This window comes from Tachysurus vachellii, chromosome 6 (genome assembly GCF_030014155.1).
Source record: "Tachysurus vachellii isolate PV-2020 chromosome 6, HZAU_Pvac_v1, whole genome shotgun sequence".
Lineage (NCBI taxonomy): Eukaryota > Metazoa > Chordata > Actinopteri > Siluriformes > Bagridae > Tachysurus > Tachysurus vachellii.
This window is the reverse complement of record NC_083465.1, coordinates 6,445,996-6,471,839: the sequence shown is the minus strand read 5'-3', so window position 1 is coordinate 6,471,839 and position 25,844 is coordinate 6,445,996. Positions and strand designations below refer to the sequence as shown.

General features: G+C 37.7%; 3 protein-coding genes across 3 annotated transcripts in view; 1 reads left to right on the top strand and 2 right to left on the bottom strand.

Moving 5' to 3' along the window:
• The window catches only part of plpp4 (phospholipid phosphatase 4), an 83,429-nt gene extending 69,616 nt beyond the window's left edge, over window positions 1-13,813 (bottom strand). Inside the window, exon 1 of the mRNA XM_060871905.1 lies at window positions 13,238-13,813. Within this exon, the coding sequence (XP_060727888.1) occupies window positions 13,238-13,326 (89 nt within the window). The 5' untranslated portion in view covers window positions 13,327-13,813. The remainder of the gene's footprint in view (window positions 1-13,237) is intronic.
• A 5,062-nt stretch (window positions 13,814-18,875) lies between these two features.
• Window positions 18,876-19,841, bottom strand: lhb (luteinizing hormone subunit beta). The gene is made up of 3 exons (XM_060871906.1): window positions 19,797-19,841; window positions 19,419-19,602; window positions 18,876-19,209 (listed from the first exon to the last, which is right to left on the bottom strand). Exons 2-3 carry the CDS (start codon window positions 19,599-19,601, stop codon window positions 18,970-18,972), a joined length of 423 nt encoding a protein of 140 aa, XP_060727889.1. The 5' UTR covers window position 19,602; window positions 19,797-19,841; the 3' UTR covers window positions 18,876-18,969.
• Window positions 19,842-22,114: 2,273 nt separating this feature from the next.
• Window positions 22,115-25,056, top strand: LOC132847032 (cytochrome c oxidase assembly protein COX20, mitochondrial). The gene is made up of 4 exons (XM_060871907.1): window positions 22,115-22,280; window positions 22,806-22,920; window positions 23,625-23,688; window positions 24,795-25,056. Exons 1-4 carry the CDS (start codon window positions 22,248-22,250, stop codon window positions 24,919-24,921), a joined length of 339 nt encoding a protein of 112 aa, XP_060727890.1. The 5' UTR covers window positions 22,115-22,247; the 3' UTR covers window positions 24,922-25,056.
• The last annotated feature ends 788 nt before the right edge of the window (window positions 25,057-25,844 follow it).

Here is a 25,844-nt window from a genome sequence, read left to right as displayed (position 1 = left end):
ACAGTACAGCACTACTACTAGCACAAAATACTCTTTTTATCTATGTATTTATTATATAGATATATCTATACACTCACCGGCCACATTATTAGGTACACCTTACTAGTACCGGTGTGGTCTTCTGCTGCTGTAGCCCATCTGCCTCAAGGTTCGACGTGTTGTGCGTTCAGAGATGCTCTTCTGCATACCTCGGTTGTAACAAGTGGTTATTTGAGTTACTGTTGCCTTTCTATCAGCTCGAACCAGTCTGGTCATTCTCCTCTGACCTCTGGCATCAACAAGGCATTTGCGCCCACAGAACTGTCACTCACTGGATATTTTCTCTTTTTCGGACCATTCTCTGTAAACCCTAGAGATGGTTGTGTGTGAAAATCCCAGTAGATCAGCAGTTTCTGAAATACTCAGACCAGCCCGTCTGGCACCAACAACTATGCCATGTTCAAAGTCACTTAAATCACCTTTCTTCCCCATTCTGACGCTCGGTTTGAACTGCAGCAGATCGTCTTGACCATGTCTACATGCCTAAATGCATTGAGTTGCTGCCATGTGATTGGCTGATTAGAAATTTGCGTTAACGAGCAGGTGGACAGGTGTACCTAATAAAGTGGCCGGTGAGTGTATATATATATATATGTATGTATATATATATATATATATATATATATATATATATATATACATATACACATATATAATATATATATATGTATATATAGCAGCTAGTAAGGTACGTGCAAACCCAAGGTGTCCCAAATTGCATAGCTACTGTACACACTATTCTACTGCATTTTGTAATCAATTGTGTTCTCATAATGAAGATTCCATCAAGTTCTTCACATCAAATACCAGGATGATGTTAAGTTTTGAAGTTATTCACCAGAAAAAAAAAGTGTTGAACATGTATAGTTCATGCTCTTAACACACACAGCATAGATAAAGTAGACGAGGGTCGCGGCTAACGGGTGCTGACGAGGGATAATGACATTTTTTAAGACGTTAACGTCTTGCAAATGTCTTTTATATTAATTCAAGTGTTGGGATTTTGTCAGAGTGAGAAACAGTTCCAAAAAAAGTTGCTGTTCTAATTGAGACCCTTCTAAAAATGTCTATACTAGATGATGGAGTACATCGTGTAAGTGAGCAAGCGCGTAGTGTGTAATACATCGTTTGAGACGCAGCATCGGTTTAAGAGGACTTGTGCAATGATGATAAAGATATTTTATCTTATTCTAAATGCTTATAAACAATTACTGTCTCCCACAGGATATAACGCTGCTATTAATGCCGATTATGTGCTTTGTAGATGCGGAGTAAAGAGTTTGCACAGACACTAATTGTATTCGAGTCTTATTTGACATCATTTGGCCTTGAACTTTTGTACATTTTCTTATTCACGTGGTTTCCATCTCAGTATTTGCCTGATGTTCTCACCTCTGACCCTGTGGATCTTTGTTTTTTTTTTTTCTTCTTCAAATAAAGAAACTAACCCTTGCGTCCAAGTGAAGTGAAATAAAATCTGTCGGTAAGCAAGAAGGCAGGAAATACATTTTATTCAAGTCTGCTGGTCATCAGAAATGAAATGAAAATGTCAATGTGAAATCTGGATTTAATCATTTGTCATTATGAAAATGTCACCACACTGTAGTGTGCACACATGCACTTCTTACAGATAATGAAAAGAAACCGACTGAACTGGATTCTGCAGTAGACAGCGAGGTTATGTCACTTCAGGACACTTTTTATATGGACGTACACATGGACAATGTAATCTTCTGCCTTATGGTTTGGCATGTTATGTAATCGGAGATGCCTTTCAGCTCACAAAAGATGTACAGAGTGCTTATTTGAGTTACTTCAACCTTCCTGGTATTTTAAACCTTTCTGGTCATTCTTTTCTGACCTTGCTATCAAGGCACATAAAACTGCTGCTCACTCAGTGGTTTTTGTCTGTTTGTTTACTGCGCAGCGTTCTGTGTAAACTCAGAGCCCCAGAAGGTCAGCAGTTTCGGAAACACTTACTGTAAAAAAACAGCTTGTCTAGCACCAACAACAGTTAAAGTCACGCAGACACGCAGACATTTTTCCACCATTCAGAAAACTGATATAAACAGAACTCTGGGAATGTGGATGAATGCAAAATGAATTATTAAATCTATATAATAATGTAATATTAATCTTTTTTTATGAGGTTTCTGCCATACACGTCCACACATGTGAATTAGCTATTACTAGAGTAAGGACGTTTAGTAGAACAAGACTAAAAGAAAACATGATTCATCAGACCAGGTTACTTTCTTCCATTACACCAGGGTTTAGTTCTGATGTTCACGTGCTCATCGTAGGTGCTACTGGTGGTGGACAGGGTCAGATTGGGCACGTTGACTACGCAGCTCACAGCAAGCTGAGACACACTGTGTGTTCTGATATATTTCTATCTTAGCCAGGATTAAATTTGACAACAATTTTTCATACAGTAGCTCCTGTATGGGATTGGACCAGGCGTACTAGCCTTCATGCTTCACTCAAGCCTTGGGAGCTCATGACATTGTTGCTGGTAGTTCTTCCTGAGAGCACCTTTCATATACACTAAACAGTGCTTATCAGGAACACTGACCCAGTCATCTAGGCCTCACAACTGCCCCTGGTCAAAGTTGCTCAGATCCTTACACTTACCCATTTCTCCTGCTTCCAACACATCAACTTTGAGAGTTGACTGTTCACATGCTGCCCAGTATATCCCAACTCCTTGACAGGGGAGTAGGGTTGCAAAATTCCGGGAATTTTCAAGGCTGGAAACTCCATGGGAATTAACGTGAATATATGGAAATAAACTGGGAATTTTAAACAAATGCAGAGTTGCCTATAACAAGGAACTTAAATGTAGTTAAAAAATCTTGCAGCATAATTTTGTTTAAAACAACAAGATTTAATACAATTTAAGTTGAATCTGTACCCTGTATTCCTCCTGGAGGGCCATTGAGGCCAAACCCACTGCATGTACTTGTGTCCTTCCATAACATGCACAGTAACACTTTATTTTAGGGTCATTTAACTAGTTGCTTATTAGCATGAATATTAATAGAATATTGGCTATTTATTAGTACTTATTAAGCACATATTAATGCCTTATTCTGCATTGCCTTATTATACATTCTTAATTGTACCAATACCTAAACTTAATATCTACCTTACTAACTCTTAATAAGCAGTAAATTAGGAGTGTTACCACATTCACAGATAATTTGATGACCCTCCCCACACACTCACTCCCCCGAAATTAAAAAAAAATTCATTACAATTAAATCAGTCAAGACGTCATTTTTAAAATTTGTATTACCTTGCATGCATGTCTGCTTTTGACAAAACAAAATGTTTATTTATGTTTGTATATGATATTAGTTTATATAAATTTCCCTGTATTTCTAAATAATTCCCATAAATTTCCATAAATTCCTGTAAAGTTTCCAATTTGGAATATTTCCAAAATTCCCCAGATTAAGTTCCCGTGGAAAGTTTCTGGAAATTTACCGGAAACTTTCCGCCCCTTTGCAACCCTACAGGTGAGACACCCCTTTAACACGACAACCGACGTTATCCCCCTTCACCTGTCAGTGGTTTAAACGATAAGCTTCTACAAGTAGAACATTACATTTTTAAATATTCAGATTTATTTTTTTGTCTTTGAACTCCAAATACTTTCGACAGCATCATAAACAATGAATTTTGTTATAACCACCCTGGTACCTTCATAATAAAACTGAATGGCTGACAGTTACAGTTACAGTTATGTGAAAGTGGACCTCAAGCTTTGTGAGCAGCTACTACAGAAACTAAACAACAGAGTGCTCGTGCATCACACTCATAATCGACCACCCAGCTTTACTGTTCTGAATAAAATGAACGAGGCTCGGCGTTCAAGTCTGACGGTACACTCAAACCTCCTAATAGTGGTGCGCTGGCATCTTGACTGTTATATTACTTGTATATCATTGGCACATCCTGCATTGTTTGAGAGATTTTATTGATCAGGCTTTTTTTTGCTACCTTATGATGCATTTGGCTTTCTGACTTTTTCAGCTGTGTCTGTGGTTTTTCAGTGTGATAGAAAATGCTCAGTGATATGATTAGATGTCAGAATTACAATTATAATCATGTGGCAGCAGAGCAATACATGAAGTCATCAAGAGTTTTCGCTAATGTTCACGCCTCAGAACGTGGGGGAAAATTGTGATCACGGTGACTTTAACCTTGGTATGCTTGTGCTGCCAGATGGGCTAGTTTAAGTGTTTCAGGAACTGCTGATCTCTTGGGATTTTCACATACAACAGTCTCCAGAGTTTAGACAGAATTGTGTAGGGAAAAGAAAATATAAATCACATCCAGTAAGCAGCAGAGAAAAACACATTGTCAACAAAGAGACGTAGAGACCAGATTCGGTCAGATGAAGGTTAACATGAACAATTACTCTTTACAACCGTGGGACGCGTCTCAGAATGCATAGAAAGTTCAGCCTTGGGGCGGATGGGCTTCAAGAGCAGATGACCACATCAGAGTCCAGTACTTTCACCCAAGAATGGGAATCTGAGGCTGCACTGGGTTCAGGCTCTCTAAAACTGGACAGTATATGCAGTTTCCCAGTCGATATCAAACGTACGTTAAGTGGCGCCACTAACTTTAGCAGAATACAGTGAATTTTTACACTGTTTAAAAAAGAATCATAGAATGTGCCTGAGCTCATTTAAAAGATATTCGTAAGGGGCTTTTTACACCTGGTCACTTCATGTGTTTTCTGTGATCAGATAGCTATCCGATGGTAAAAAGACCAGGTCTAAATGCCCTCCGAAACGTTTTCGAGACGGATATAAATACAATCGTTCAAACCACTTCAGGAGGTGGTCTGGGACGCATTTCAGATGAAACTGGACAGGTGTAAATGAATGTGGTTGTTCAAGCCACATACGTCAGCACTATACTCCTCCCAAACGGAAGTACGTCACTCGCAGGTGATCTTTCACCCAGGTGTCTCGTTGGGTCTTAAAATGCACTGCTGCGTCAGCGAAAATGTAGCAAACAGTAAATGCTGTTTTTTGTAGCATAACCGTCGTAACAAGATTTTTCATCTTCTTTATGATTGCATTCTGAAAATCGCATACACCAAAGCGTGTTCCATTTCAATTACCCCGGAAATGAGGTAAAATATATTAGCATTTTAGGTGGGAGTAGAAAGATCAGATTGATATCCGATTCGCCAAGACGCATTTATGTGGCCTAATGTAAATGGAACAGTTTTAACAAATCAGATAGCTACGGGATCAGAGAAAACACATGCAGTGACCAGGTGTAAAAAGACGTCATGTGTCGTCGGCCATCTTGAAATTATTTTCTCGTCCATGGTCAGTGCCTGGAAGCCCCGCCACCTGTTAAACTACGTAAGCAAAGCTGCAACTGTTGAGTGCATGAAGTGTCCAACATTCCACACTTCAATTTTTTCGGATGAATAAAGTGCATCATCTGTGTACATGAAGTGAGCTGGTTAGTATTTTCAGTGTAAACACTATGGACACTACTACTACAAAATGGAGTTGAATAGTGCATTAGTATGCGATTTGGGACATAACTTCTGACTAACAAAACCCACAGTGATGCCGTGCTGCGCTGTGAAGTGCAGTGCTGTGATGTGCTGGCGGATTCTCCTAACATTCATGCAGGATTAAAACATCCACAACAAACTACTCTGTGATGTGAAGATAACAATCCCACTGATACCTTTTCCGGCTTACCAGAAGTAGAGCATCAGCGTGTGAATTATTTAAACCCAAGACAAACTGCAGAACCTCGCACTCCTCTCCGAGACACAATTTCCATCTACTTAACACACTGTTCTACAGAGTGTGTGTACCTAATTACAGCACATAGGAGGTGTGAAGTTGCTATGCGAGAACCTGCATCGTTTCGTTGGGTTTTAACGTCTGTGTTTTATTTGCTGTTAGCAGAAACCTTAGACCTTAAGGTTAGCTAGAACTGATCCCTTTCACTGAAACCAAAATTAGTCCTTTGGTATAATAATTAGCAATCGTCAATATTAAACTTTTATACATTCCACTGTACAAAAAAAAAGGTACACTAGGTGCATTGAAGTACACACATTTAAATACCGGGGCAGATGAATGGGCTGTCGCACAGCAGATGTTGTAGCATGTGAAAAGCCTACAGCAACTCGATTCATGATACAGAGCTCATAAAGACATTATCCATTGTTTCTATTTTTCCATTTCATTTGTATTATTTATTTTATACTATTGTAGTGGACATAATCATGGTTCTCATGATTTAAGTAGAATTCTATCATTGTAGGATTTGTAAAAAAAAAAAAAAAAAAAAAAAAAAAAAGATCACAACATTATGGAGCTGTTACTTTTCCATCTCAGTGTTTCCACCTTATTAATTGTCTGACACACCATTGGAGACTATCCCAGGAACGAGGGCATTGGGGCACCCACACTGTGTGCCTCCGTGTGAAACTTTAGTGTAAGCCCTCCAACTACCAGCCTGTTTTTTTGGAAACTGTTAGTAGGAAACTGAATAAATTTAATGGAAACCACACCAACATGGGAATAACACACACAGATAGTAGCCCAAGCTCTAAACTGAACCAACCATCACTGTGCCATCATTTTTTCTGAGCAAGGGAACAAAACCAAGAAAAAAAAGAAAAGAGGAAAGAAAAGTATATTTTTAAAAAATTCATTTTTTTATTATTACTTACCTGGCACCAAAATAAATGCACAATTATTTTTTTATTTCCAGACAGACAGATATACAGAGGTCCTGAAAAGCCAGGATTGTTTTAGTTTTTTTTTCCTTCCTCAGATATACTGTATATATGGGGGGCACGGAGGCTTAGTGGTTACCACGTCCGCCTCTCACCTCCAGGGTTGGGGGTTCGATTCCCACCTCCGCCTTGTGTGTGTGGAGTTTGCATGTTCTCCCCGTGCCTCGGGGGTTTCCTCCGAGTACTCCGGTTTCCTCCCCCGGTCCAAAGACATGCATGATGCATGGTAGGTTGATTGGCATCTCTGGAAAAATTGTCCGTAGTGTGTGATTGCGTGAGTGAATGAGAGTGTGTGTGTGCCTTGCGATGGGTTGGCACGATGCCCGATGACGCCTGAGATAGGCACAGGCTCCCTGTGACCCGAGGTAGTTCGGATAAGCGGTAGAAAATGAGTGATAAATATATATATATATATATATATATATATATATATATATATATATATATATATATATATATATATATATATATCAGGTTTTAGAGATTTGTAACACTAACACTGTACTGCTGTACCAGTTATTTTCTGTTAAAGCACTCAACCATGACACATGCTATTACGTACACATACTAAAGCATTTCGACATATGGAACGTAAAATGTGCTGTGATCTTGAGAAAACATTTGTTTTTGTACTTGTGATCACACTTACAATTTGCACGTGGACATAAAGAAATCAGTTTCATGTGCACTTTAAGAAAATAAACATTACATTTGTGCTGCTTCTCCACTTTGTCCAATGGAACTCAATGAAATTACAACACTGTTGTCAGCGGTGATAGTGATACTCAGTACTGTATTTTACATTTGCTTTCTCAAACTGGAATAAGGTGGATTACTTTCTCAGTAACGGATCTTTCAGAGTGGTTTCAGCGGAGAAATCTTACAGTGGGACAAGCGACAATCATAAGCTTTGGTTTTCACGCCATAATTTCAATCATTCACAAAGAAACCCAAAAGCGTCCTCATCTCCACTTTTACTTTCTATCTGTACTCCAAAACGTACTGTAATTAAAACTCTTGTGTTCGGACAATGAGAAAAATGGCTTTAGTGCATTCGTTATTTACTGATGTGGATAAGAGCGAGTTTGTTTTTATTGTTTGCTTTTCTGGGGAAAAAAAACAATCAGTTGTGTAATTGTATTCTTGTGGATCAGGTTTCGTAAATCAGTTGAGAATGGCAACAATTTGGACTGTTAAAGCTTTTCACTACTCCTGTTTAAAACATTTAATATTTACTACAGATGTCATGAATGGAGTGATTATACTTGTAAGTATAGAAGAGTCTGTTTTATGTGTTAAAAGGCATGTGATTACAGTCCTGTCACATTTCTTGTCATTACTGGTTTATATCGCTGGTCTATAAAATGTCACACCTCCATTTTCATTTGCCACGAGCTTGTGCCATACATCAAGGCTCTAATTTAGTGCTTAAATGCCACAAATGGCATGTTTCCTGCAACGACGTACTGTAGCTTTTTTGCCAAATGATGACCTCTGAAGGTTTGGCGCTCGAGGCAGATTCGGACACCGCAGTCGGAAACAAAACAGCACAGAACACGTCACTGAATAATTCATGAAACAGAACAATGAATCCCTTTGTTATTTAGTGCTTTTTAAGTTGTGTAAGGCTCTACATGGGGTTGTGTGGGTCATATGGTTGGTAGTTTATGTACATGTACAGACAGTTGCAAACTTAACTGCTTAATAGCACCTGTAAGACTATAGTTGCTTGGCGTTACAAAATATCAACACACAATAAAACAAAATGAATGACTATTAATTAACTATATTTTTCGTAACTTTTTTTTTTCCTTTCCGACATATGGCAGATGCCCTAATCCAGAGAGTCTCTATCGATGAATACATAGACACATGTTCACTAGGTTACAGACTTAAGAATAACATCAACCTAAAACTCTGGTCGAGTTTTAATGTAGACATAAAACAAACAGGAAACAAAGTTCAAGTGTTTCAGGAAGAGGTAGGTCTTCACCTGTCGTTTGAAGATCTGTACAAATTCAGTCCACCATTTCGGTGCCAGAACAGAAAAGAGTCTTGTTGTATAACTACCTCTTACCCTGAGAGGGCCTTTTTACACCTGGTCACTTCATGTGTTTTCTCTGATCCCATAGCTATCTGATTTGTTAAAACTGTTCCATTTACATTAGGCCACATAAATGCGTCTCGGCGAATCGGATATCAATCTGATCTTTCTACTCCCGCCCAAAATGCAAATATATTTTACCTCAGTTCCGGGGTAATTGAAATGGAACACGCTTTGGTGTATGCGGTTTTCAGAATGCAATCAAAAAGAAGATGAAAAATCTTGTTACGACGGTTATGCTACAAAAAACAGCATTTACTGTTTGCTGCATTTTCGCTGGCAGCAGCAGTGCATTTTAAGACCCAACGAGGCACCTGGGTGAAAGATCACTTGCGAGTGACGTACTTCCGTTTGGGAGGAGTATAGTGCTGACGTACAGTATGTGGCTTGAACAACCACATTCATTTACACCTGTCCAGTTTCATCTGAAATGCATCCCAGACCACCTCCTGAAGCATTTTGAACGATTGTATTTATATCCGTCTCGAAAACGTTTCGGAGGGCATTTAGACCTGGTCTTTTTACCATTGGATAGCTATCTGATCACAGAAAACGCATGAAGTGACCAGGCGTAAAAAGCCACAGAGATGGTGGGACCAGGGACGAGCAGTGCTGGTAGCTCTGAGGCACTGAGGTGCAGTGTGAGGAGTGACAAGAGCTTTGAGGAAAGAAGGAGCCGGTCCATTTTTGTGTCCGTTCGGGCCTCAAGAGCATTAGTAAAGTCAAGATTTGGTTTCTGGTGTGTACTCTGAATTTCAATTCCTCCTAGAAGTGTGTGGTGGGGATGAGATCAGGGCTCTGTTCAGGACACTCGAGTTCTTCCACTCAAACCTCTGGAAAACCATGTCACATGGACACCGTCTTGCTGGAACAGGTTTAGGCCTCTTAATTCTAGTTGAGTGAAATCTTCATTATAAAGCATACAAAAACTTTCTAGACAGTTGTGTGCTTCCGAGTTTGAGGAAGCCGCACGTATGGTTGTGACCTGCAACTTTGTCTTTTTGGACACCAGGAAACCAGGGAGATGTCTCATACTCCTACATAACCGCTCTGTAATGTAACACCATAATGTATAATACTACTGTATCTGTATGTATGCATCTTTTCACCATGGTAAACACCAGGGGTGGTGGAATGAAGTGACCGATCAGCTTCACTTTCTGAGCTGGAAGTGGGTGGAAGTGGAACAGCGATGAACTGGTTCGAGTCAAGGCTGTTACTTAGCGCTCGGCAAATCTCTTTCTGTCCGCTGAGTTCAACTGGGTTGTCAAACACTATTCCTCAAATTCTTGGCTAAGATCAGCATTCTGCAAAGACACTTCTTGGCACGTTATTTGGAAGCGCTGTATAATTGACCCGACGTGAACAAATCGGTTCTCTGAGCACGCAGACTGACCATTAAACAGACCTGTAAAACTCAGATCCGACCAAAGTGCTTCATGAAGAAGCGAAAATAGTAGATGACAGCATGCATTTAATCTCTAATAACTGCCAACTACTGTACGATCTTCGGTTTAACTGTGTGCACTCTCATTAGCTGATGCAAGTGAGCTCTGTTCTGTTCACCTGGTCGCTGCTGTAGAAGGACAAAACCACAACCTGTTCCAGTTAATAAGTTAATAAGATGTTTTAAGTGTACTGTTAAAGGTTTGATATACACATCTCTCTTCATTTAAACCAACAATAAACATTAAAAATTGATCTTTCAACCAGTGCAGAAATGAATTAGTTTGTCGTCTATTCTTTCCATCATAAATGTCACTTTTTTTTGTCAAGATGAATGCAAATGTAAGCTTATGGAACAAAACAAAGATTCAATCACATGCTCTGTAAAGAAAATCTTATTTCAGGAGTAAATTACAAGAGTTTTGCTAAGCTCTGTTAAGTATCTTATTTCCAGTACTGATGTTGACTACATGCACGCATGAAGAAACCAAAAAGAAAAAAAAAAGAAAAACCTTGAACTAACTAGCTGTTTTGTTTAAGCTAATTATATCTAATAGTCAATCATTTGCTTGTTGTTCATGGTTTCAATTCTCAATATATCTGTTTTTATCAAGCGTTTCTCTCACATCTCTCACAATCCAGTTAATCTCATCACGCTTATCATTTGCAGTTAAAGTGCCACTAGTTATGAAGTAAAGTTTTATAAAACAGAACATTTTTCATCCGTTTTATTGTTTGTTTGTTTGCCAAAAGACGTGTCAGGAAAGTGGACAGTGGACAGACAGCAGCACATCCATCGCTGGTCCAATTAATTTAATTTGAAACTAATTATTTGCTTGAGTCACTAAGTCATAAGAGAGTTTAATAAAAGTGAAATCTTAATTTGATTTGTTATGCGTCGATTTACCCAGAAGCGCCGGCCCAAATAACCCCCCATTACTCGCATAAGAAAAATTGGTCACCTGTTGCAAGCTAATGTGAGCGTTTTTTTCCACTTCTCGTGATCTAGCTCGAATTCAAGGTTCACTGCATTGGCGCTTGTGGGTGAGGCATTAGTTTAAATTAAAAATGGGATTAGATTTTGTGTGCATGTAAAGAAGTGGAAGTCCTCATGTGAAGAGGGCTGGTTTTGTGTTTTCTCCTTCAAGAGCTGAGTGTTTCTCATGGAGGATGATTGAGTAATGAAAAGTAATGCAGCTTTCATCGTGTGGGGACACAAATTAAAAGCGTTAGCAGTTAAGAACATTCAAAAAAGAGGCTGCAGGGATCAAATTGAGCCTTTTTTGTATTTGTGAAGTGTTTTCTGGTTGTATCTGATGGCAGATGTGACCCTGTAATACAGCTGGTCTTGAAAAGTATAACATCTCAAGTCAAGAAGCCTTTATGTTGTTGTCACTTGAATTTGAAACACTGTTCCTCCAGGACCATGGTGACAGTGACAAGAGCTACAAAAGACAACACAACTAAATAAACTACACAGTATTACATAACGTGAATGTGTGCACATGTGAACAGTGCAAGACGGTGCAATCCTGAGAAAGCAAGTGCAATCAGATATGAAAACTTTGGCAACCACATAAATTTGGTACTACTAATGAGTAGTGTTGCCATCTCACAGCTCCCTGATCCAAATCCTGAATTCCCCATGTTCTCTTCCATCCCCAAAGCATGCTAATAGTTGGCATGGCAACTAAATAGTGTAAATTATTGTCCGCTGATGGACTAATGTATCGCTCAAAGTGTATCCCTGCCTCATGCACAGTGCTGAAAGGACAGACTCTGGATCCACTGGTGACCCTGATCATAATAAAGCAGCTTCTGAAGATAAATGAACGAATGAATCACTCCTGTAATGGACACACACAAAAAAAGGGGTGATGCTTTTATCGCTAGTCATCAGGCACATTGAATTCATGTTGTTGCAATATTCAAAAGTTAGTACTGTATCAGAACCTTAACTAATAAACGGAGGGGAATATTTCAGATATCCCTCTGTATGCGTTTTCTATTTCGCAAGGCCGTTCTTTCGGTGTAGACCTTTCAGAGAAATGCATTACTAGCCTATTACAGACTGCTTCATGCTTAATTTGAACTTATGGAGGTATTACATGAGCCAAGAGGGGCACAAACGAACGCTGTGAAATGAGATCGGACACACTACAGGTATTCATCCGACCATGTAGCTGCTCATTCATCTCAATAGTTCACATTCATATATGAATCATACGGTGTGTATTATTCACAATGTCATTCCAGAAAACATTCTGGCTGTCAATTGTTTACCGTAGACTCGGCCCTGTTAATGTGGCTTATGTTATTTCACACTCTATAAATATATATATATATATATATATATATATATATATATATATATATATATATATATATATAAATATATATATATATAAAACACACACACACACACACATACGTACACACACAAAAACACACATACGTACACACACACATACGTACACACACACACACACACAAAAACACACATCACCCCCCCAACCCCCACGTGGCTTGTTGATAAACCTATGCACAAATGCAAAAATTCAAAACGTTACACTGAAAAACACTTGTGACATGGCTTTAGGTTTTCTTTTTCTTTCCACTGTGCTATCACTGTGGTTGGTTAATATGTGCATCATGCAAGGCTTCTTGTCTCTGCTGACAAAAATCACTACATTCCTGAAATTTAAAAAGCTCTGGCTGATCCAGTTGTACATAAAATATAGTTTTGAATCACAGATCTTGTGCAAACGAAAAGATTCAGTGATATTTTCAAATAGTTGTTTTTTTTTATGTGTGCGCGCGCGCGCGTGTGTGTGTTAAAGCACTACACGACTTACACGAAAACTCCGAACAGCATCATCCGGATTCCGATCTCCAGCGCGAGCTCGCGCACGTTTTTTCTTCGGTCTGGAGGAGACATCTTCATGGTCTTCTTATTTTCTTTCCGTTCTTTTTTTTTTTATTTTCTGCTCTTTCAGCAAACGCAAACGTAATCCAAATGTTGCATGAAAGTCATCTGCGCTCGGATGTCGTCCTTTACTGCTTTAGCATCGCACTGAGATGCTGAATGAGATTTTGGACGGTGCGCGTGCAGAAAAAAATGTTTGTGTATAAATATCTCTGTATTTATAATAATACGTGGTCCTTAGAGCTCGGTTGGTGTCCGTCTTTAATCCATAATGTGTTCCAGAGATGTTGCACATGAACTAATTGAATTTCAATTCATTAAAAAGGGTGAAGGGATAAAAAATGTGTATCCAGGTGATGCAGCATGGCAGTAAAGTGGCACGCGCTGGACTTTCGTGTGTCTGCTCCACTACAACCTCTTCCCACACAATGGTAAGCGATTTGTCGGCCCACACCTGGGCACCGCGGTACTTAGAAAAAAATGTTTTCAGTTGTTGTCTCACGTTCAAGCAGCAACAGGAGCGTTTGTGCTTGTGTGTCACTTTCGCTCGCGCAGTCAGCGTGGCTGCGCTTTTATAATCTCGGGCGCGCGCGAACCTGCGCGTGCAGCTGATTGTACGATGACGCAAGAGCGTGGCAAAGAAAATAAATAATAAGGAGGACACATACACACACAGACACACACACATACACTTACACACTCACATACACACACAGACACACACATACACTTACACACTCACATACACACACAGACACACACACATACACTTACACACTTAGTTACACACATACATACACACACACATATACATACACGCATACACCCATACACACGCACACACACATACATACACACACATTCACACATGCACACACACATACTGTACATACACACACATATACATACACATACACACACAACTGTAACACCTGTCTTATACAAGACCATGAATATTTTACATAGCTGCAACAGGAGAAGGCTCATAAATGACCCACACAAAAACTCAACTTCTTAATCTGTTTACATTTACTTCTCTTCGCTTATGATTTGGGACTCTAAAAGCCATGGGTGCATATTCTTCTCAAGCTCTCCATGGCTTCGGGTTATAATTAATCACAATTTTTGTACATATGTTCCTCAAGCACGTCATATGCACACATTGTGCTCACACAACCGCCTCACACTCCCTCACCGCTGCTAGCTTACTGTTAGCACCTCACTAATGAGGGCCAAAACAACACTGAGTTCCTACACCAATGGGAATAAACAAAGATATTCTTCAACTCAGACAGTCTTCCTAAAGTCAACAGAGAGGCTCTACCGTGCAAGGATTTAGCAAACAACGGCAAATTTTCTGTTCATACACACATTTTTGTTGTAAAACATTTTGTTGTAAAACTCTCTTCTAATTTGAACACATTATGTTTTGGTCCTAGCCAGGGATGAATAATACACAGCTGACCAAACGATTTTGCTGTAATTGTACAGTATGATACATTTCCTGGACTCCCACAGGACAGATGGCTTAATTTGTTAAGCTCATCAGTTAAATACTATACAATTCTGGCTATTTATTAGAGACTTACAGCATTTATATTCAACAACACATTAGCAGTAACAATTATTTTCAATAAATGAACTATATCTTTTGACTTAAAATATGAAAGTTCTTCAAGTAAATATGAAACAGAAGAAAGGACAATTTTCCCAGGACGTATTTCTAATGGGAATGGACAAATAGCAGAGGAAAAATAAGCAGAACATTTGGACATATTAATAACTCAATATTAATTTCTTGTATATAGAACTCTTTTGTTTTGTATTGTTCAGGGTTATACTGGATATCAGCATGGTTGTGCTTAGCTATGTTTTACCTGCAACAATTCACAGCCATGCTGATTTTCATGCCATTTTGCCTAAATATTTATAGGCTGGCTTGTATTTGAGTTATAGAGGTTTGGATTAAACTCATTCTATTCAAATTTTGGAGAAGGATGTGGGAGCAAACTGTTAAAGGTGTTGGACTATCAATTAGAAGATGGTGAGTTTGAATCCCAGGTCCACCAAGCTGCCACAGCTGGGTCTGGTCCTGAACAAGGCCCTTAACCCTTAATTGCTCAGTTGTATAAAAATGTAAGTCGCTCTGTATAAGAGCATCTGCCAGATGCCGTAAATGTAAAAGAAACATAATAACCTACATTGTGACAGTGGTGGATTTTTCCAAACTCTCTCCATTTACGCTTTACAAACCCCACTTTTTTTGTTTTAATGGAAAGTAGGGTAGAATAACCCAGCCTACACATGGGAGTTGACTAAGCCTGCACTTTACAGATCTGGATGAACAAAAATACCATGACAGATGTTCCTATAGTATACAGTGTGTGCAAAGTTTGTGGCAGGCACAAAAACAGCATTAAATGCTTGTTCTGGTGTCTGAGTTCAAATCTCAGAGCTCTCAATGATTGGGCTTTTAAGAAAATACCTTAATGAATGAACCTCTTGTATGACTTTTAGTTCATTGTTAATGTAACTTGACAAGGATTAAGAGATTAGTTTATTCATTTAAATATAATGTGTCCAGAATGTTTGTGCCTATGATTTTAAAGTATTGTAGAATAAAACATTTAAATTATCACATTTTTTAACATACAAATTCACAAAAGGCTACTGCCATCTCACAGACTTGCATATTATCTAAATATGATCTGCTTACGTATAGAACTGCTTACTTATAGATTTTTTTTTCCTCACCTCCAGTTCCAGGTTCCACCCACACACCTAAGATTAGCTCCCAGTCTCCTACATTACCTCCCAAAAGTGATTCATCCGTTCTCTCTTTTACAGTCAGTGCCAGGAGTATCCTCCACAGGAAGCTCAAAATACGAACATACGCTTTGAGTGCCACGCTTGGAGCCTTGAAATAAAGCACATCAAAGGACATACACCCATATTAGTAACTAATGCACTCTAAATATAGGCTTCTTTTATCACAGCATATAGCTTTTTTGTTTCCACTATAAAGGCTCTAAAGTAATATTAAACCGATGTGCTGTTTAATATATGATGTGGACTTGAGCTGAAGATTTTTGAATAAGTCAGAAACAATTTAAGTTGCTTGGGAACATAATATCATCTTTTGGAAGATTTGTACTACTTCCAGGTCAGTTTGAATTAATGTTATTAGTATGACTAAAACTTCTTCAAAGTCACAGTGACAAATACAACACTGTCAAATACAGCTAGAAATTGGTTTTCCCTCATGCTGTGTAATTTCTTCTTTATTTCAGAGGGAAAGAGGACATGGTTTGTAATTTGTTGAGTACAATTTGTTCTAAAACACAAGGTTTAGTTTAATGACAAATTTCCCCTCAACCTTTCTGCTTATAAAGTTTTTGCTTACTGTTAAAAAAGCCATATATTCAAGGACAGAGCAAAGCTAAAACTGCTCATTCTTTTCCTGTAAGACCTCAGCCAATGAACGTGAGCTCCCTGGGCCACCTACTGCTGACAAGATACAGACCACCTCTACTGGGAAAGTGTTCACACCTCATGAACTCTTGAAATTTCATGAATTCAGGGAATTCTTATTGGCAAGGGTTTAGACTAAATGCTTTGAAAGTTTCCAGACATCATCATGTATTTGAGCACAATGACAAGCCAGTCTCAAACCATCCAATGAGGTCATCATGAAACAAGGGTATTTGAGAGGGCACCGCTTAAAAGCATTCCTCCATCATACTGTGATTTTGACCCATGCCATATACAAGCCATACACTGGAATGGTTTAAAGCAAACACACATACTATACCGTGTTCTTAGCGGACATGCCTCACTCACAACGCCGAACTGTTTTAAATGGGAGCAACATTACAAATGATACAAATGAGTCCAAAAAGGCAACAAACACTTACAATAAACAATAAATAATCTCTCTCTCTCTCTCTCTCTCTCTCACACACACACACACACACACACACACACATACACATACACACAAATTAATAAATGGAAATTAAACAATTACTTTGTATTTGGTTAAACTGCGGTCAGTGATCCTTACCAAACACAACAACTCCCCCATTATTATTCTCACTCACTCATCTTCTACCGCTTATCTGAACTACCTCGGGTCACGGGGAGCCTGTGCCTATCTCAGGCGTCATCGGGCATCAAGGCAGGATACACCCTGGACGGAGTGCCAACCCATCGCAGGGCACACACACACTCTCATTCACTCACACAATCACACACTACGGACAATTTTCCAGAGATGCCAATCAACCTACCATGCATGTCTTTGGACCGGGGGAGGAAACCGGAGTACCCGGAGGAAACCCCCGAGGAACGGGGAGAACATGCAAACTCCACACACACAAGGCGGAGGCGGGAATCGAACCCCCAACCCTGGAGGTGTGAGGCGAACGTGCTAACCACTAAGCCACCGTGCCCCCCCCCCATTATTATTATTTTTTATTATTTATTTAGTTATTTATTTATTGGGGGGGGGGTGTTTGTTGTGGTGGTGGTGGTGAGGGTGTTGGGGAGTTGGAGATGTCACGCTTGCCTGTCTTCAAAACTTGAGAGCCTTGCCTTTACTTATGTAGACTGCAATGTGAGTAAGTAAACTAATAAACTAATTGTTACACACTGAATCTACTGTTACACTGTATTCCAATAAGAGCATGTAGTATACAATCTTTACTTGTTCAGTATGTAGGAAATGTAATTTGTCATTTTTGAACAAAACTGGCTGGATTTATCCTCCAGGACAGGAATATTATTGCAGCCCTATTTCACCTTGTTAGTCTCTTCTGCCATCTTGAGGTGATGAGACTCTAATGTGTCTTAACCAAAAAACACACCACTTACAATGGGTCAAGTGGTGGCAGGATAGAAATATACTAACCTCACCAGCAGGATTTTACTGATGCCACTCTTAGTCCCTGAGCTAGTGAACTACAACGAACATGTGATTTGAAGCCTTCAAGTTGCTTTAGATAAAGACTTCTGCCATATTCCTTAAATGTGAACATACCATACACTGTAAGTGTGTAGTAGCAGGTCAAGTGCTCGGTCTAGGTTTAGTAGTAGGTATAGTAGGGGCTCTGTTGGCTCATGTTACAAGCCCAAAAGCTTAAGAATTTATTACATTTACATACGTTTAGATGTGTAGATTGTCAACTTGGTTTTTATAGTTTCAATAGATAATGACCAAAAAAATGTAAATAAGCCAAAACAAATTTCTCTTTTTGTTGTTTTAATAATGCATAATGACAAAATTTCATTCACAGTCATACTAGCATGCAGGATTCAATTATATTAAAGAATGCATGTCATGGATTTAAAACGGTGTGTTTAAAATAAGAGCACAGCACTTATGAACTCTGTGGTTTTCTGTCACTTATTTTACCTTCTTTTGTTACTGATTGTAAATAATATCCTCTTCATGCATTCATTTTCCGTAGCGTTTATCCTACACATAACCTGGAGACTATCCCAGGAGACTCAGGGCACAAGGCAGAGGACACCCCAACACATCCAACACACACACCCATTCATACAAGAAAAGAAAAAATGAAAATTCTTCGTCAAACAAATAATTCTTAATTCATATTGTATTTTGCAAGTAGTTCACACAACAAGGTCTGACTCTGAAGTTCAGTAGTCCAGGATAAACTCTCTCTGGGTCATACAGAAATCTGGTTTCAGGCTCTCGATGGTACAGTCCGAGGTGTCCATGGTGCACAGGCTGCACTCGCAGCTTAACGCGACAGGATATGTGATGTGGGGATCCACACCCGGTCGACAATCCGGCAGGCGAACCGTTTCATAGCGGACATCTCTGTAGGTGCACACATGCTGATAGATGGAAGAGAACGGGCTCTTGTACACGGGTTCCTGTAGAAAGCATTCATTGGAACGATTTTCCATTCACAAATGATATCTGCAATCATATGCTATAGATATATACAATTTTGCATTAAACAAGCCAACAAAAAATTGGGAAATGGTTATACGATATCATCCATGCAACTTTTGTAATAACAATGGGTGTACATAAAATCAATTAAAATAAAAAAAATAATAAAAAAAAGGAATATATTCACCTTGGTGAAGCAGTGTCCACTGCAGATGGAGGTTTGAAACACAAGGCATTTGGGGCAGCCATCTTTCTCTACAGAAACGGTCTCATTAACAGGTTCACAATGTGGCAGCTGGTAGCCATGAGCAGTGGAGAAGACGTTGATCAAGAAATATAGGAGAAGAAAGGAGAAGGCTGGCATGGACATCCTGTAATAAATAATAATAAAAAAAAAAATACAATGCAATTAACCACTAAGTTCATCAAGTAAACATGAAATAATCAAGCAGTCAATGAGCCAGTGCAAATGAGTTCAATTTCAGACTACAATTCAGCAATTTTATGTAATTTTCTATGTAATAGTTATACATTAAATAAAATCAAATCACACTACGATTCCTACTTAAGAGTTTTCACAGATCGCTCAGCAGGCTGCTGTCTGTCCCTGCAAGAGTTTCACACGTTTATATACAGTAGTGCACAGAATTAAACCACAGCCTTATCACACTAATCTCAAATAAATTACAGCTAAGTGCTCTGACATAATTACGGCTACTTTTTCAAGGGTACACCATGACATTAGAAACCTGCAGTTCATCTTGCCTTCGATCTGCTCCAGCCAAAAGGATTAATAATCTTCCTATTTGGATACTTTTCTTTCATTCGGGGCTGTGTTTGCTTAGCAGTTAGGTTCATAATGCTATAGTACTGAGATCCTCATAATGAAATGAAGGTACTTTTTCTTGTTGCTGCAGTGATACAATCAAGGACACATATTTTGTGACTTTAGTTTGTATCTTTCACCTGGAAACATGGATATAGCCTGCATGATTGGACCATAACCCCTTCCATTCTAGCCAGTCTGAGCCAGGACAGAAATTATACATCCTTTATTAATCATACAAAGCCTGAATGTATCTACACATGCAGAATACCAGTAGGTCGAGAAGAACCTCAGCTATAAGATTACAAAGACCATTTTCTCCTAAACAAGACACAAATAACAAGACAGAAAATGTGTAAACGTTGTGCACGCAACAAAACTGACACAAGCAATCGGTCACAACTCACAGAACCTAAATCTTTTTGCTGCATTTCATCTTCTCTTACTCTGACCTGGTAATATATACACTTTGTTCTAAGTACCAACTTCTTCAAATACACCATTAAAAATACTCGTTTTAATGAAATTGAGCATGTCGTTTTCAAGCAAGAGGCTCAAAAACAGGCCTAGGGTTGAACAGGTTAAGGTTCGGTATATGGACATCTGGCTCTACATCAATAACAATACAAATACAATACAATACAATACAAACACAATACAAACACAATACAAACACAATACAATACAACACAATACAAACACAATACAATACATTAAAAATACAATACAAATACAATACAATACAATACAAACACAATACAATACAATACAATACAAACACAATACAATACAAATACAAATACAATACAATACAATACAATAAAATACAAACACAATACAATACAATACAATACAAACACAATACAATACAAACACAATACAATACAATACAATACAATACAATACAATACAAATACAAATACAATACAATACAATACAAATACAAATACAAATACAAATACAATACAATACAATACAAACACAATACAATACAATACAATACAAATACAAATACAAATACAAATACAATACAATACAATACAAACACAATACAATAAAATACAAACACAATACAATACAATACAAACACAATACAATACAATACAAACACAATACAATACAAACACAATACAATACAATACAAACACAATACAATACAAACACAATACAATACAATACAAACACAATACAATACAATACAAATACAATACAATACAAACACAATACAATACAATACAATACAAACACAATACAATACAATACAATACAAACACAATACAATACAATACAATACAAACACAATACAATAAAATACAAACACAATACAATACAATACAAACACAATACAATACAATACAAACACAATACAATACAAACACAATACAATACAATACAAACACAATACAATACAAACACAATACAATACAATACAAACACAATACAATACAAACACAATACAATACAATACAAACACAATACAATACAAACACAATACAATACAATACAAACACAATACAATACAATACAAACACAATACAATACAATACAAATACAATACAATACAAACACAATACAATACAATACAATACAAACACAATACAATACAATACAATACAATACAAACACAATACAATACAATACAATACAATACAAACACAATACAACACAATACAATACAATACATTACAAACACAATACAATACAATACAATACAAATACAATACAAACACAATACAATACAATGCAAACACAATACAATACAATACAATACAATACAAACACAATACAACACAGTACAATACAATACAATACAATACAAACACAATACAACACAATACAACACAATACAATACAATACAAACACAATACAATACAAATACAATACAATACAAATACAGAAACACAAACGACTAAGGACTAGGAAAATTAGATCTTGTTTTTATTTCTGAGAAAATATGCTTTTCTCATTTTGAATAACGATATAATAAGAATATGAATATCTGTAGTATTAAAGACTACTACTGGACGGAGACCGGAACTAACGATTTCAGTCTACGTTCCCGTCAGGAACATTTATTGACGGATCACAACATTGCAGTTGGCTGCCAATGTCAGTCACGTTGTTATAAAATAATCGAACCCAGCAATTTAGTCGTAGAATGGTTATAAAATCGTATCATTAGTATAAGAATGGCAGAGCAGGAGCCAGGCAGTAAGAATCAGGTTAGTATTTTGGTGTTGAGTTTTGTGTAAACGAGCTGTTATGTGTGGATTAATATTATATTGTAGTTGTGGCTGCTCTAACTGGAGGAACTCTGATCAGAATGTTTGTATGTGAAAATGCAGGAAATAATTGATACAAGAATAGCGTTACATGTGTTAGTGGAAGCTACAGGTCATATTTCACCTCAGACTTGCTCATATGGGATAAATACATATACATACACACACTGTGAACTATATATATAAATATATATATATCCTTATGTTTATCTCCTGTCCTATGGTTATGTTCTGTAAAGCTGCTTTGAGACAATGTCCATTGTAAAAAGCGCTATACAAATAAACTTGAATTGAATTGAATTGAATATTTGACAATTAACATAATGTGGAATTGTAATTTCAGCTTCTGTGAACCTGTACAGAGTTTTTGTTTTGTTTGTCCAAGTTCCATCTATGTTTATTATTATTATTATTATTATTATTATTATTATTATTATTATTATATCACTGTTTTCTTCTCCACAGGGAGTAAAACTTTTAGGGATACTGGATGTTGAGAAAACTCCTTGTGCAAGAGAAGCTATTCTCCATGGTGCAGGAGGATCAGCTGTTGCAGGATTAGTGCACTTTTTGGCAACCAGTAAGTCTCACAGTTACCAACATCATCTACTCTGTTCATTGAAGGTTTAATTTCCTTAATTCACTTGGAATACAATCTAAGCATGTAACCGTTAAGACAATTTTCTGTAAACTGACATTCACAATATGCTCATAGTGAACAAGTATGTTGTTCTATTTGCTCTTTCCAACAACGGTTATTTATATAACTGTTAACTCCACTATCTTGTGTTACAGAAGAGGATTAAGTCCAGTAAGAATCCAGATCTATATCATGCCGTCTCTGTGTGTTTTTCCGTAACATTACGAATCTTAATCTAAACCGTCCTGATTTTTGTGGCAGTGCTTTGTGAAATATCTCTTGTTAGAAGTGCTACAAAAAGACAGACTGACAAGAAACACACACATACACAGCTACAACAAAATAAGGTAGAACTATGAAGCATGCACTCTTACAAATAAGGATTTGCAATTACATAAAATATATCCATTAATCGTAAACATGATCGCAACATGAATCAGTTACACAAGTAAGCAGTAGGCACCTGTAGAGCGACAGAGAAGCAGTAGAGCGACAGAGAAGCAGTAGAGCGTCAGAGAAGCAGTAGAGCGACAGAGAAGCAGTAGAGCGACAGAGAAGCAGTAGAGCGACAGAGAAGCAGTAGAGCGACAGAGAAGTTTAGGATATTTTTTAACAGAAGGGTTTTGGTCTCCTTCCTCCATCAGGCAGAGTGAAGCGCTCATTCCATGCAGGCATGGCTGGATTCATGATCACAACAATGGCTTCCTGGTGCGTAATCCCACATTTAAAGAGAATCTTTTCTTGTATGAATATAAGTGGATATATTGAACTCGGTTCTCTACGGTAAAGAAAATGGTTACGGTGAAATAATCTTCACAGCAAAGATTATTGTAAGTTTAAATGAACACTATGATCATGTAATTCGCTTTGTTTTAGTTTTGCCGTCTACTGTGTACAGGTTTGTATGTATTTAACGTGCTTTAATAGATTAGCAACTACAGTTAGAATTCGCTTAGGATAAAGACTAATACAGAACTTTTTTTTTCCATATGAATATCAGGAGAAATAGAATGCTAAAAGCATTCTTAAAAAAATGATAAAAAAATAATTTATTGTAAACTTTTAGAGCTTATCTTTTTAAAGTGTTACCTTGTTTGAATCTGAAATGGCTTTATACTTCCTGTATTTTTGTTTATATATATATATATATATATATATATATATATATATATATATATATACATATATTTTTTTTTTTTTTTTTTTTATTATCTAGTATTGTGTTGGTCCTCCTTGTGCCACCAAAAAACAAGAGCTCTGACTTGTTGAGGCCTGGGGACCCCACAAGGCCTCTGAAGGTGTACTGTTGTATCTGGCATCAATACATTAACAGTAGATCCATGAATCCAACTCCATGAATCTGACTTGTTTGGCCAGCAAATCCCACAAATGGTCAATACGCTCAAGATCTGAAGAATTCGAAGGTCAAGTCAACAACTTGGACTTTTTGTCATGTTCCTCAGACCATCCCAGAACAAGTTTCTGGACATGCTCTGTCCCAGTCGTCTAGACTTCACAATGCGGTCCATGTAAAAGTTTTATTTGTTCGATTGCTGCCCACCACATCAGTGTTATTAACATGACCTGTCAGAAGTTTTAATGTTATGGCTGATCAGTGTACTGTATATCGAAGCAATATTACAGATATTTCTGTGTGCAAATTCTAATGCTAGGTAACTAGCTAGCTAATCTAAACCAATCAAAAACCAAGCTTTTTTTTTTTATTCATTCAAGCAAGCTTTAAGTAATTGTTATTATTTAGTAATACTAAATAACTATATTGATGCCTTACATATTGCCTTTATTCGTTTTAGGTTCTACTGTCGGTATAACAATGCCAGACTGCGGGTACAGCAGAAGATGATTCAGGATGGAATTAAGAATAAAGTTATTTACGAGGGGACGAGTCACGATCCAACACGAAAAGCAAGAGATCAATGAAGTCCCAATATTTTATAATATACTGTGACGTTTTACATTCTCTAATCAGCTAAATGGCAGTTAATGGTTTAAAATGTCTGTTTTTATGCTGAAGTCAATATTTGACCAATGTGAAAAATCTAACAAGTGAAACAATGAATGGCTCTGTGCGTTATTCTGTACACGTTTTCATTTTGTTTCTCATGCCTGATTTTATACCATGCGAAAGCTCGGTCACGAGCGTCAGCTGCATCCTCACGTCAACATTCACTGAACAGCGACACCTCTAGTCGCAGATTTCAGTAACAGCTCCATATCCTGCACCTGCTTTTCTCCAGTATGAGATTGTAATCTCACAGTAATCTCCACAGTAAGTGTGACGTGGTTACGAGGGGCATTGTGTTGCATACTTTGGAACACTAATGCTGTGCTGTTAGATGTGTTCTGATGGTGACTGCATGATGTAATGACACTCACACTTTTGTCAGGAAAGTTTTTGGCGTTTTTTTGCACCTGAATAGCTGATATGATCATTTTGGGCCACTTCTTGGATCTTCAGTATGTTTTGGTACCATGAGAATGTACAAAGTGGTCAGTCATGTAGTCATGGCGAAGCAGGCAGAAAGGTATTTTATTCTTATACAAATATGTACAATATTCTGCCTATAATTCTAGGGGCAGAATCACTGAAGTCCAGAAGAACATAGAAGCTACGAAGACAATCCTGACTTAAGTCTATGTGCAAAACCTTTGACCTCGTGGCATGCCGTCTGTCTGAGATGGTACTGTATGCACGGGTCTTGCGTGACCTTTAAACAAGTTGTCGAACCTCCTCAGCTAATAAAAAGGTCTAGAAACAAAAATGCTGCACTTTTAACCCTCAACATTAAATCTATCCACTAGTGACAAATATACTGAATATAAGGTTCTGGTCAGTTGAAATA